At 47.3% G+C, this 13,753-nt stretch overlaps 1 protein-coding gene across 1 annotated transcript; it reads right to left on the bottom strand.

Annotated features, from left to right (window-relative positions):
- Window positions 1-1,505: 1,505 nt before the first annotated feature.
- Window positions 1,506-10,183, bottom strand: LOC149523669 (HEPACAM family member 2-like). The gene is made up of 5 exons (XM_089781714.1): window positions 10,141-10,183; window positions 8,415-8,846; window positions 6,458-6,553; window positions 5,660-5,703; window positions 1,506-1,649 (listed from the first exon to the last, which is right to left on the bottom strand). The coding sequence occupies exons 1-5, from the start codon at window positions 10,181-10,183 to the stop codon at window positions 1,506-1,508; spliced, it is 759 nt and encodes a 252-aa protein (XP_089637840.1).
- Between the last annotated feature and the right edge of the window lie 3,570 nt (window positions 10,184-13,753).

The raw sequence follows: 13,753 nt of genomic DNA, 5'->3' as shown, positions 1-13,753 counted from the left end.
CACAGGCTGTGGTGCAGTAAACTGGCTTTGAACTAAACGCTTCTGGTTGCTCTATGGGAACATCCAGGCCACTGACTGCAGCTTGTGGGGCTCAGGCTAAGGGACTGTTTACTTGTGGGGGAGACATTTGGGCTCAGTGCAGTCCTAGCTCTGGGACTCCCCCACGCCAGTGTCCTGGAACTTGGGTTCCAGCCTAAATATCTACACTGCAGTTAAACAGCCTCTATGCCCAGATGTACAGCTCTGAAGCAAACACCATTAAACGTAATATACCAAGACCCATTCCACAGAATATACATGGAGAATATTATCCATTGCAGTGGTCCCCTGAGAAATTATGCTTGTTTTATAACTAGCATGTTGGACTCCCCTTGTCTGGCACCCTTGAGACCCGAGCCAGGCCTTTTTGTACCATGGAGAGGCTGTGGTACCAGGAAAAATAAATAACAAAACGTTCGGCACTAGCTATCAGGTTTTATCATTTTAACATAGCAAGGTTATCTTCACACTCAAAAGGGAAAGAAACTTAGTGTAAAATAATTTAAGTTTCTCCATTACACTTCCAAGGCCCCCAAATTAAGGGGAGCCCAGAGACACAAGTTTTAATTTAAACAGTTACAAAAAGGAAGATCCTTCCTTCCCCAGATCAGCTGCAATTCCACACCCTACTCACCCTTTTTCTTTGGTCTTCACTTCATGGTCTCAAAATTACATTAGACTGAATCAAGCGCATCTCATTTCAGGATGTTCATGGAGCCCACAGACCAAAGCAGAGCCTAGGACAATGTATAGTTAGTTTCATATTCTGGATTCCACCTGATGGCTCCAAGTACTACACATACTGTGCATCACAGATACCCAGAGAGCTACTGGAGCAGGAGTACACAGGGCACATGTCAATGGAACACAGATTAGCACTTAAAATGTCCCACTTAAGATGCTTTGAGGGTAGGAACCATCCTGGATCCCTGATTCGGGCCTTCCTACCCCGTAGGAAGACAATAATTTCAGGAGGTAGCCAGGTTAGGCTGTAACAGGAAAAACTTAAAAAACAACGAATAGTTTGGGAGCACTGTAAAGACTAACAGAACATGTAGCTGGTATCATGAGTTTTCGTGGGCACAGCCCACTTCTTCAGATGATGTCAAAGTGGGTTTTGCCCATGAAAGCTCGTGATACCAGCTATGTGTTATAGTCTTGAAGACAATAACGATAATCCACAGGATCAGAGACCCAAGCTGATTTCAAAAAGATGGGTCCTGAATTCACGAAGACGCTTGGGATTTAATCCATCATCCATTTATGTTTGTAAAATGCACTCGTCTGGAGAGCTGGGCCATCTGGAAAAATCCATCTGAACAACATTGATATTGCTGTAGCTTTACATACAGGTAGGATATTTTGGGGTATTTACAGCAGAGCTCTTGAACTGTGCTACTCCCAGAGTAACTGCATGTGCTGAACATGCCTAAAACCAGCTGTCCATGTTGGGGTTACGGCTGCTGTTAAGAGAAGCATATAGAGGCATATTCAGTCTGTGACTCTAATCTGGAGTGCCTCTGTCCCGTGTCTTCTCCTATCCTTGCGTAAATTGTTGATACCGTCTTTGGCAATGAACTTGCCACGAGAGTGTCCTCATGGTTTGGGACCTAGATATAAACAAACAAAACAATCCAGTGAGAGAAGAAACATATTCCTGGGGATCAGCCTTGATCAAAAAGAGATTTGATTTTATATTTATCTATTTAAATTTTAATCCTATAACACCAAGGAGCTACAATTGGCTTGGCAACTTTTCCTTCTCTATCCTCCTCCCTTGAGTTTAAAGTCAGGCCGGGAACCTCTGACTGCAATTGAGAACTACAACATAAGGGGCTGACTTTGCGACGTACTGCAAGAGTACCATAATCTGGGGCCCCGGACCAGTCAATGTATGCAAAACAGGCGCAGCCACTCAGAGACACAGTTCAAAGCTCAAGATAGGAATAACATGCGATTTTTCCCACATGATCTGCCTCCATGGACCTCTCTCTAAAGACCAGACCCCAACTGAGGACGTGCCTTGCACGGCAGGTCGGCACAGAACACAAATACCCAGAGAGAGGCCAACATTTGCATAAAGCCTCCTATGGGGAGAGCACAGACGCTATGACAGACAGCTCAGAGCGCTGCTGATTGGCCAGTTGAGTCGTTTGCACAGCTGTCGGCAAGGCCTGTCCTGCGGGGGGGCCAGTGGAGTGGTCTGAACGTCCAGGGGAGCCGTGATCACACAGCGGCAGGGAGCACAAGGTAGTAGCGGGAAGGATGAGAGCCAGCAATGCAGAGCGGGGGGAGCGTAGGCGGAGAGTTGTAGGGGTTCACAGTGCCCAGGCTTCACTGATGGGAAGGGTCCGGGGAGCCCGGCTCCAACAATGTCAGAGGGGAGGGGCCAGCCTCTGCTTACCTCCCCCAAACATCCCTATTGGCTGCCTGACATGAGCTCTCTCATGCTAGCTGCTGCACTGCATTGTGGGAACAGCCCTGGCAGCAGGCTGATTGCTGCGTCTGCCCAGGGAGGAGGCACATGGCACCTTCCCCCAACAGCTCCAAGTGGAGTCCTGCCCATCTGGGGCTTGGTGGTCATGTGTACTGCCAAGAGAAGAAGGGGGGGGGGGGAAGGGGAGGAGAGGAGAAGAGGGAAATGTGGCCCTTGCCACATCTCCTCCCTTACCGCAAACCCCTCATCTGCACCCTAGAGCTCGCATCTCTCTGTCCCAGCCCTGAGCTGCTTCCATGCCCAAATCACCCCTAGTCCCCAGCCGCACCCCAGAGCAAGAGTCTTCCCTCCCCCACACACCTTACAAGGCTGTTGGGGGGGGGGGGGGGAAGGGGGCAGGATTTGGACCTGCTCTGGGTGCCACCAAAATTATACAAACCTGTCGCCTCTGTCAGTGGGAGGTGAGAAATGGGGAGAAGGACAGACAGAGGGAGCATTGGGAGAGCGAGGTGGTCACATATGGAGGACCCCCTATCCACACGGATCTGAGCTTAATATTAGTTTGTGTTTAGCATGGGGTGGGGGTTCAAGTAGGTCTGGTTTTAAAGGGAACTGGTTCCTCCATCCCCGGCAGCAGACAACTTAATCTTGCAAAGACAGGCGTCACCAGTGTATGTGGGGGAAGCGCAGAAAACCACACGGTGCCGAGCTAGAGCAAGAAACTCATGAAACCACATGGACCCTCAGCACGGGGAAACCACCGCCCAGCAGGACCATGTCAGGGACTGCAAGAGCATGGCTGCTGGGGAACATGCTCAGAGTCAGAAAGAGAGAGATGGGGACCCCCTGTAATGCTGAGACCCCTAATGGGGAGGTTTATACAGAGACCGGCAGTTGGGGCCCTGGCCTGGATAGCCAAGAGGTGCTATCAGCGTGTAACATTAAATAACAAGCAATGATCACCACCATTTCCTAGGCACAAGAGAACAGATTTGACCAGACGCTCAGACTAATCACCCTCCTTCCCCTTCGCAACTTCTCATGTTCATTAATATCTGCGTCCTTCTCTAGTGAACGCACCTGCGCTCGCTCTGAGAAATGCTACCACAAACCAGAGGATGGTTTGGGAGCAGTGTCATAGCTCAGACCCTGTGTCTAGCTAGCTGCAGGGTTTGCTGAAGGTGCCTCCGGGGCCAGAAAACCCACGCTTTCAGCAGTCGCCAGGTTTTAATAGCGTGTATGAAAGTCAAGTGTTTCTCTTCCCCAAATGCCCACCCACTATCAGTCACCATGTCTGGGGGGAAGGGAAGAGAGTTAAGGGCCAATGTAATATCCTCCTACATCTCAGCACAGACATCATCTATCTGCAAGCCTCATATAGCCGTGTAAGTACCATCCAGTGGGCATGTCTAGAGCAGGAAAACAGGTCACGGTTCAGAACATGTTAGCTAACCTGTTAGTGTGGACAGGGATCAGCATATTTAAAAATGTGATCTGTCTTCATGATCAATCAGCAGCTTCCCACTGATGTGTTAAATGTGCTACGCTCAGCCCAGTATATGGTGTTTTAAAATGCTTTAAATTACCTCTTTTCTTACTCCAAACAGACATTGTGCAGAAGGGTTGCAGAATCAAGTCCCGAGTGCAGAAAATACGGAGTTAGCTGCCTGTCTTTGGTGTCTGTCTCCCAGATTAACCAAGCAGTAGCTCTATAATTTCCAGTAGCCACTAGCACAGCTCAGGAGTGATGTTTGCAGTGTTGTAAATTACTTGATGGTTAGGAGAGAGAGGCAGGTGATAAGTGAAATGCTGAGTAGAATTGCCTCATTTGTGTGGATACACAAAATGAAAATAATTTCCCTTATTTGCCAAGTGGGCAGAGGTTCAGCGTGCTATAGGGAGAGCAGCAGAACAACAAGAAAAGGGGTTGGTGTTTGGTCATAGATGGGAACTTCCAACTCAGCTTCTGTAGTTGTGGAAAAAGGCCAAAAATGACTCGCTGAAAGATGCAAACCAAAGGCAACCCCTCCCTTTTCAGTCCATCAGGGCCAGCGTCTAGTGCCTTGCAGGATGCGATGCAGTTTGCATTTACTATGGCCAGGGTTACGTTTGCTCAGTGCGTGGTATTTAATCTCTGTAATGAGTTTTGCTGTCATATTACATCAGAATCCCAAAATGTTGTCAGCAGTATCAACATTGCTACTGATGCTGGTCACATTCATTGCAAGGAAAAGCTACCGTCATGTAGAAACAGCTGGCAACATGGAGGAGTCACAGGGAGAGCTGGACCAGTAAGAAGTTATTGTACCCCATTTTCTCGTCATTTCAACAATTTGCATTTGAATTTTGCATGCACAGCTGTATGATTATATTTGCACCAGTGTTCCCTGTAAACTGTGCACTTGTGCAGCTGCTCAAGAGAGATTCAAATGGGTGCCCACAGCTAGATTTTTGTTTCTATTGGTGGTGCACATTCACACATACTTTGGTGCACATATAAAAATGTATTCTGTGCATGAATGGAAAAAACCACACGTGGTTGGAAAAGATGAAGTGGAAAATTGATTTGCATACTTACCTGTTTTTGTTATTCCTCAAAATCTAAATAAAAACGTGTTCAAATTATCAGCTACACATGACAAGTAGAAAAAGCTCACTAATGCAACCTAAAATTATTATTACTAATTATCTGAATTAATTTGAAAGCTTAGTAAATTTTTCATCTTTAAATCATTTTAGAAGTTGTCTTTTTCTGTTATGTCCAGTGAATGATGTATGTTGTCAGGAAGTAATCCAAGATGTGCAGGCTATGTGCAAACAGATTATTGTAAATATTAACAATTCTTGATCAGACACCTGGATTGTATCACTTAAAGAACCAGGTTGCTGCTGCAAATGCTTGTATTTGGTGGCTCAATAATTTGCCTTCCTTAAATATTCTCCCAAACTTCCTTCATGAGCACAATTCCTACCTAGTCTAAGTTAACAGTGTTCCATTGAAATCAACTGGATTTTTAATTGATTTAACATCATTTGAGTTAATTAATTAATGTACAAGTCACAAAAGTCAGTTGTAAACTGATCTAAGGGCATCCACTTAGGAACTTATATCAGTTTAACTAACTCATCTTAAGACCTGATTTTAGTTAAACCTGTGCAGCGTGTAACTATGATTCACGGTACCTTTTGTTGCTTTATGATTCTCGTCTTCCTCTGCCGAACTGCACCTGTGAATGTTGTTTGCATAGTTAATATTTTACAGGGACAGTCGACGGTCTGTGCTCCACGTATCTCTTTACTCCCACTGGCTGGGACTCTGCAGCTGGCTGCTTCTGTGGCTCACCGTGGTCAATGGTGCCTTAGCACCCCCCGCTGTACCACCGACTGGGAGTTGATTGAGCTAAGACTCTCCTACCCCAGCTCTGACCCTCCCCCACAATGCCAGTGCCCAAAGCTCTCAGCCCCACTCCAGAGTCCACTCTCATCAAATGATGTTGGGTTATGGCATCAACAATTTTCTTCCTCTGGGTCATGAGAAAAAAAGTTTGAAAACCGCTGCCCTAGACACATCCCCAATTATTGTCTGTGATGTGGGACAACACATTGTTGCAATGCCCCGATATTGAGCTGCAGCCCTCCAAAATTTACACCTTGAGTCACTCCATGGAGACAATGTTGCATGGCACCAGCAATGCCGTTATGTAGAGATGCCACGGAGTCGTGCTGGGAACCTCGATCCTGACAGGGTGGTAGATAACCCTACATAAACCCATGTCCCTCGGGCTGTCTTGTGGTTTCCCAATGGATCACGCACATTTCAGGTTGTGATATAATGGGGGAGGGCATCCCGCTGGCTGGGAGAGCAGCATGTGGACTTCACAGACGCCAGTCAGGGTCACTTGAATTTGTTTGTTAAAAAGTGTTTTTGCACAATCCAAAGCACCGCTGCAGTGAGTGAGGTGTACGAGCAAAGCCACTCACCCTTATGCCGTCTGCACCAGACGAACAGCAACAGGAGCAGCAGGAGAAAACTGAAGCCTCCAGTGATCTGGAGTCCAAGGAGGAGGTTCGGAGACCCTGACATGTAAAAGGAGATCGCTGTCTGAGTACATCCTAAAGAAATACCCATCCTGGCCAATGTGCATTTTTCAGAGGTGGTCTTGGCAGATTACAGGATTGTGCTGATCTCAGGAAGGTGTGATAGGAGAGCACAGCTCAGTGGTTCCCAGATTTTGACTACTGTACCCCTTTCAGGAGTCTGATATTTTTAACATCTTCAAATTTCTCCTTACTTAGAAACTACTTGCTTACCAAATCAGACCTCTCACTACTCATGGGTCACAGCCACGCTATTACTGAAACACGGCTTACTTACTCATTTTTACCATGCAATTATAGAAATCATTTGGACCACTCTATGGAGAGCACTTAATAAATGGGAGGTATTCGTATGCATGGTTTAGTTTCAGGCTCAGCTCTAGATAAAAGTGAATTACGTGTTTAGTACATGAAATTCCTGGCTACTTTGTTGGAAGAGAGCACTCTAAAACAGGGGCTTGGGAACCTAAGCCACCCCTTTCCCCCCGGCTTGCCTGGACTGGCCCCTGAGGCTTGGGGTTCCCTTTCAGCATTAGGGAGACTGTGCTAGTGTTCCAGCCCCCGCAGTCCCTCCGTGGGGCTGAAGTACACAAAATCTACTAGCCTGGGGCCCCTTTGGCTCTGGTGTGTGAGGGGAATGTGGGGAGGGTCTTTCTTCTTCTCAGTCAGGGGCCATGTCAGTGAGGGGTTGGGTTTTATTTTTTTTGCTTCTCACCCCAACTGATTTTTCTTTGGGTCAGCAGCCCCCAAACCAAAAAAGGTCCCCCACTCCTGCTCTAAAACCACAGGAAAAGACCTAGTAGTATTGCCATAAGCAAAATGGCAGTAAGAATGGCCACAACCAAAGGGATACTGGAATACGTGGGAATATTTTATACAGGAAGACAGATTTGCCTGTGAATTTGGGAGCCAAGCCCTGTACCCTAAAAATTCCAATTGACTCTAAAGAGACAGCATTTCTGAGTGGATAGGACTTTCAGTATCACCTGTATGGCTACAAATCCCACCTGACTGGCATAGAATGGCGGGAATGGATCATACTCCTGGCCTTCTAGTCAGGATAGCGATAGACATTGCAGAACAAACAACAGATCAAGGAAGCCACAAAATCTAGGGAAACAGCAATGGCAGATAACGTCAGCAAACTGAGGATCATCTAGGCAAATGACACATGGAGACAGTTTGCAGGAACAGCTGCACATCATTGCTTCTTGCAGCAGCTAGAGATATAACACACAAGAGGAGAAACGATGCTTACCTGAGTATCAGGTGGCAGAAACTGAAATGACTTGAGATACAATTAATACAATCTGATGGAGAAAAAACAATTTGGCACCTGGGAAGGAACATTTGCCTTCTGACTCAGCTAGAATTTTCTAGGGCATGGTAAAAGAATATACAAGAGGCTATTATGGCAATTAAATAGCGTAGGAGTCAGAGGTAAAGTTCTGTCATATAATGGACACTGGTTAAAATAAAATTAAAATGCTAACACAACTCCTCAATACATAGTGTAGTTGGTTAATATTATTAAAGAACCCAATATGCACTAGGCATGCTCTTAACACTCAAGAAAGATGGTATCTGCTTTGGTCTGAAGGATTCAGATTAGGGCCAGTATTAATGATCTGGAGAAGGGAATGAACTGGGAAGTGTGTGCCCAGATTAGCAGATGGTACAAGATATTTAGTTTAGACACGAGTAGAGAAGACTGAAGAACTGCTGACAGATTTAGGTAAATTAGATGATGGGTAATGATAGAGTAAATGCGGTATGATGCACATAAGCACAAAATGATGCACACTGGAGGGAACTGCTTGTCACCAAGTTACATACATACCATCACCTGGGTTTCCTTTAGCATCTGCATTTTCATCGTTCATGTGCGGTTCAGACACAGTCAATGTGATGTTTCTAGTTTGTTGCGGTGGTCCATTGAAAGTGAGGCTGTAGACGCCGCTGTCGCTGAGCTGCAGGTTCCGAAGGAGCAGAGAAGCATTTTCAGGGAACAGCTCAGCCCGGCCTTGGTAGGCGGGACGTGTAAAATGATCCCCAGAGCAGTGGGTGGGGATCCCCTCAGCACCGACAGAGCAGTTAGTCAGTGTGCAGCTGACCAGTGGATTAGGGGTATTACTGAAATACCACTGGATGGCCAGCGGAGAGGGAAATGGCCCCGGCTGGAGCCAGTAGGAGATGGGCAGGAGGACAGACTGGCCGACAGTCCCATTGACTGAATCTTGAGGGACCTCAATGAGAAGAGCGTGGGAAGAACCTGCAATAAACACACAGACAGAGATCAGCAAATCAGCTGCACCTGACACCAGAGAAAACTTTCCCTTTAAAATTCCTAGTGTCTGTAGGAAAATAATAACTGAATGCCATTGCTAAAGAGAGCTTCCCACAGCTGTCAAGACAGCAAGTGGAGCACACGGAGATATATTCTAGCTGCGTATGTCATATTTTATTATAGTCTACTACAACCATGGCTGTATTAAGCTCCAAGAACAATGCCTTCCAAGAGTACAGAGGTTTGCAAATTTGAATACAATGAAATCCACACGTGAGGAGAAGACAGTACCCTTGGTTCATGAACAACAAACCTCCAGGCTCATCTCCGGAGACATCTGGGGCTGCTCCAATTGAAGTTGGTGGAAATTACGTGTGTGCATCTGATGAGATGGTTGGGCTACACAAATAAAGCTGTTTCCAGGGGTTCAGCAAATGAACCAGTAACGGGCACGGGGTGACAGGAATAGCGGGAAATGTGGCTTCATCATTTTGGAAAACAGGTTCCCTTAAAATAATCCAAATTGCTCTCAGGTGTTTTACTTTTTACTCGCTTCATAAAAAGAGTAAGGGCTGGGGAGATAAGTCTATTGGCACCAGCACTGGGAGAAAGAGGGAAGGTGACATGCAGCTGAATCCTGCCTCTCAGGAGAGACTTCAAGGACTTGGAGATGTAATAGCTTGTACCAAGTTGGCCCCAAAGACTGTGCTTGTTGCAGAGACTGCTTGGAACACCCCGGTGATCCCTTAGGACTAGACTGTTGGGGATGGACCATTCCCTTCCAAAGACATTACAAGGAAGAAGGTTATGGGTGCTGGGGGAGGAAGTTCAAGTTAATCAAACTCCAACCTCTGCCTACTGCCATGAAACCTGCCCACAGTGTGTGAGCTCTGAACCAACACAAATCAGTGGGGTTCCAAGAGCCTTCATACTGTTCTACAGAGAAATGAAAGTCAGGTATGTTGTAAGAAACAGCAAATGAACCCATCCAGAAAGGATGCTTGTGCTATAAAACCTTATCATATACTGCACCTTATACTTAAACTGCACCGTCAAGGCATAACTGATCAATACAATTAACCCGTTACAAGCTATTACATTAAATCAAACACACACAGAAAACCTTTGGGGACAGGACCAAACAGTTCCCTTCCCCCCCATGATGTGAAACCGTGTCAGTGCTGACTGCACGTTAGAAACGACACAGAGCCGATCTGTCAAGTTCAAGTTAGGACATTTCCAGTGAGGCTTTTCCAGCTCCTTCCCCTCCCACACTTACCGAGGAACAGCAGGATAGACCAGCAGCGCCCGCCTGACTTCATGTCTCCTCAGAGTCAGTGTGTGTGGCCACAGCAGAGACAGTGCAGGAGGAGAGCCCCTCGCTACTGACCTCACAGGCCAAGTGAACATCTCTGAAATGTCATCTCAGCCAGGAAGGAAGTCACTGACACACTCAGGGTCTCTACAACAGGCAAAGGGCTTTATTTATACGTGATTCAGGTTTTTGCCACATCACTTGAAACAGGTATGCAAAACGGTAGAAGTGTGGAAATACAATCTAGCTCGGGGTGGCCAACCTGTTACAGACAGAGCCAAAACAGTGGTGGATGCAGCGCAAAGAGATGAAGGAAAGAAGTTGTTGAGCAAAACCCCAAAACAACAACAAATTAAAAACACTGATGCCCCTTTAAAAGCTGTGTGTGGCCCAAGCAGGCTTCCATTGTCTGCCGCTGTCCCAACTGGCACCCTGACCAGACAAGGAAAAAAAGTCAGAGCAGGGGAACGCAGAACAGCTGCAGGTGTGGGATCCAAGCTGCGGGAGCCGCAATTTTTCCTCTGAAGAGCCGCATGCAGCTCGCGAGCCGTGGGTTGGCCGCCCCTGATCTAGCTGGTCTCTCCCTAATCTTCGTACTTACTGAAGTAAGGGCTGGAAGCCAGTTCCAGACCAGATCCTGTGCTCAGATACACTGGTGCCAGTCCACGGTACCTCCACCAAAGTCAATGGGTTTGCACTGGGGTAAATGAGCAGAATCTGGCCCTTGACTCATGATTTGACACCCACTGGGCTCAGGCGCCGTATCGCACAGCTACCGTGGAGTGGGGTGACCATGTTTCCCTTTGGTGAATCTGGGGCCCTTGGTAAAACTGCTCAAAGTCAAACGAGTTCAAAGGCTTCCAGTCAGAACGATGCCGTGTCCCTTCCCAAACATGCCATAACTCTCCTGGGCCCAGTATGAGGAAAGGGTCATGGGGGGCTCAGGTACAGGTGTAGTGAGGCAAGAGTGACACTGGGGCCACTGGCCACAAGGCCCCCTCTGCTCCAGGCCCTGCATCTTCCCCACTCTTGCTCCCCAACTGCCCCGTCTCTTTCGCCAGCCAATGCTGCCTGGGAAACTAGCAAAGACGGGGGGGGGGGAGCCCGGTGCCAGTAGCGGGGTCATGTTCCCTCTCCCCCACCCCCAGGAAGCAGTAGCCCCAGCTCAGGCTGCTCTCTGGCTCACGTCGCTCTGCTCCCCGCCAGTGAGTGTGGGGTCCAGCCCCTCCCTCGAGTGCTGCGCTGGGAGAGCAGTGTGAGCTGGGGCTGCTGGCTCCGCTTCCCCTGCTGCAGCCAGTGAGTGGGGGCAGGGCTGCACCCTGCTACTGGTGCCAGCCCCCTGCTAGCGCCCCAGATTCCTAGACACTCTGGGCCACAGGCTGCTGGCTGGCCCTTTGGCCCATCCACCTATGGCATTTAGGGGATGTGCGCCCCCTCTTGCCACCCCGTGTGTCCCCCTTGGGGGGCTGTAGGTTTGGTTGAGGAGTTCAGAGAGCAGAGGGGGTTGGAGACGTGAGTCCCAGACTGACGGGCTCCAAGGCCCAGTTGGGCTGTGACCCTTCCTCTGCCTGGGCACAAGGTGACTGTTTAGGGAGCAGGGCCCAGCAGGCTCAAGCCAGTTCCACAGGGTGGCTCTAGGGAGGCAGTGCCACCCCCAACCCCGATTCCCCAGCAGGACACCCCACCTGTCTCAGCTGTGGTGGGGGAAGGGGCAACCAAAATTATGATTCAAAGGGGGCAGGGGCTCAGCTCAAACATTTTGAAAACTGCTGCCCAGACTGTAGGGAGGGGGTAGCTCCGGGTGAAGGAAGAGGAGAGGTGAGGGGCTGTGTCCCTCTGTCACACACTGGCTGCCACTTCTCCCACTGCTCCCGGGTGAAATATCTGTCGTTAGTGTCACTCGGGTGTCATGGCTGACGATTGACCAACAGATAAATCATCACTAAAGTGGAATGAATGGATTTTGCCTAATGTCAATACTTCACCCAACTCTTTTTAAAAGAAATTATCCAGGTTACCATTTTGTTTAGTTTCTGTCACACCAGTTCAACACAAATCACTCTTCCTAAAGTTGTTCTCAGGTATCTCCCCTCTGAGTTACCTGACGCGTGACACACTTCATCAAAGAGCTGAAACATGCTTCATAACCAGGCAGGGTATGGTCAGGGTCCGTTGCCCAACTGGCCTCCATATCCACAATGAAAACAATCTTCAATTTCACTCCTAGGGGACGTCTACAGTGCACGGCTATTTCAGGATACCTCTGGTATTCTGAAATAGCTACCCCACGTCTACTCAAGCTGCTCAATATTTCAAAATACTTTTCAAAATAATGGGCATGTTATTTCACCATCCTGGTAAACCTCGTTGTACGTGGGATAAGAAATGGTTTGAAATAGTGTGTTATTTTGAAATTTAGCGCAGTGTAGACGCTCCCAGTTTCAAAATAAGCTACGCAATTGATGTAACTCAATTTGCATAGCTTATTTCGAGTTAAGCCCTGCTGTGTAGATGCACCCTTACTTACACTCAAAAAGATTCTAGTTATTGTTCACTCTTTTATGCTGATGGAAAATTGCCAACCAGCTCGGCTGGAAATCAAAATATTTTCCATTTTCAATTTTTCTAACAACTCTTTTTAGAACAGCAGACACTTTTTACTGACAAAAATAATTTGTTCAAAAACTGCCCAAAAAAGTTTGAATAGAAAATTTTCCACTCACCCCGTCATAAAGTTTATTCAGCTGCCCACATTTGGTGAGCTGTTAACTTCAGAAACTTTCTGGCCCCAAATAAATACTAAGAAGGCACTATAAGAAACTGTCAAACTCCAGGTTTCAAAGAATTTCTTCCAGTTCTGCTTTAAATAAACACAGCAAGAATGTATAAGTATGAAAGCAATTCTGGGAGGAACTAATGAATATTCTGTCAACCCATCTAACCAATAGACAAGGCATATCCTCATCCCCATAGAACTGAAACCCTGTTTATAATTTCCCTTGGCCATTTGTGTCTATAACTGGCAATGTCAGGTGCCACAAAACTGATATTAAAGGGGAGGAGACTTCATTTGAAATAGAACTGACCAGGTTCAACCAGAGGAGCAACATCTGTTATCAGTGCGTGACTGCTACCCTGTGGGCTGCAACCAGCTTGCTAGTTTTACCTGACAGCGGAATTTGGCCCAGTTACTAGAGACTCAAACTCGTAGTTTCATGCAGTGAATGAAATGGCACATCAGCCCCTGCACAGAGACTTCTTATTGTCCCAGGAAGAACCTCTTTTCCCCCAGAAAGGGACCTAGGGAACATGACATTTAAATATATTTCCGCAAACTGAATTTAAAAGACAGTGACTATTTCCAGTGAACTTCTGTACAGGCAAACCTACCTCCTATGGAGAATGATTGCCCCCACACTCAGACACAGCCCTTCACACACCCACACTAACCACAATGATAACTCTGCTTTAGCTAAAGTAGCTCCCGCTTCCTGCTTCACTGTCCGTGAGACGGAGAAAAGATGGGCTCTCTCTTCCGGTGTTTGCACTGAGCTGTGACCACCACGTGTTTGAAACA

The sequence above is a fragment of the Pelodiscus sinensis genome, chromosome 13, assembly GCF_052426305.1.
Source record: "Pelodiscus sinensis isolate ZL-2025 chromosome 13, ASM5242630v1, whole genome shotgun sequence".
NCBI lineage: Eukaryota > Metazoa > Chordata > Testudines > Trionychidae > Pelodiscus > Pelodiscus sinensis.
This window is presented reverse-complemented; position numbering and strand designations above follow the sequence as displayed.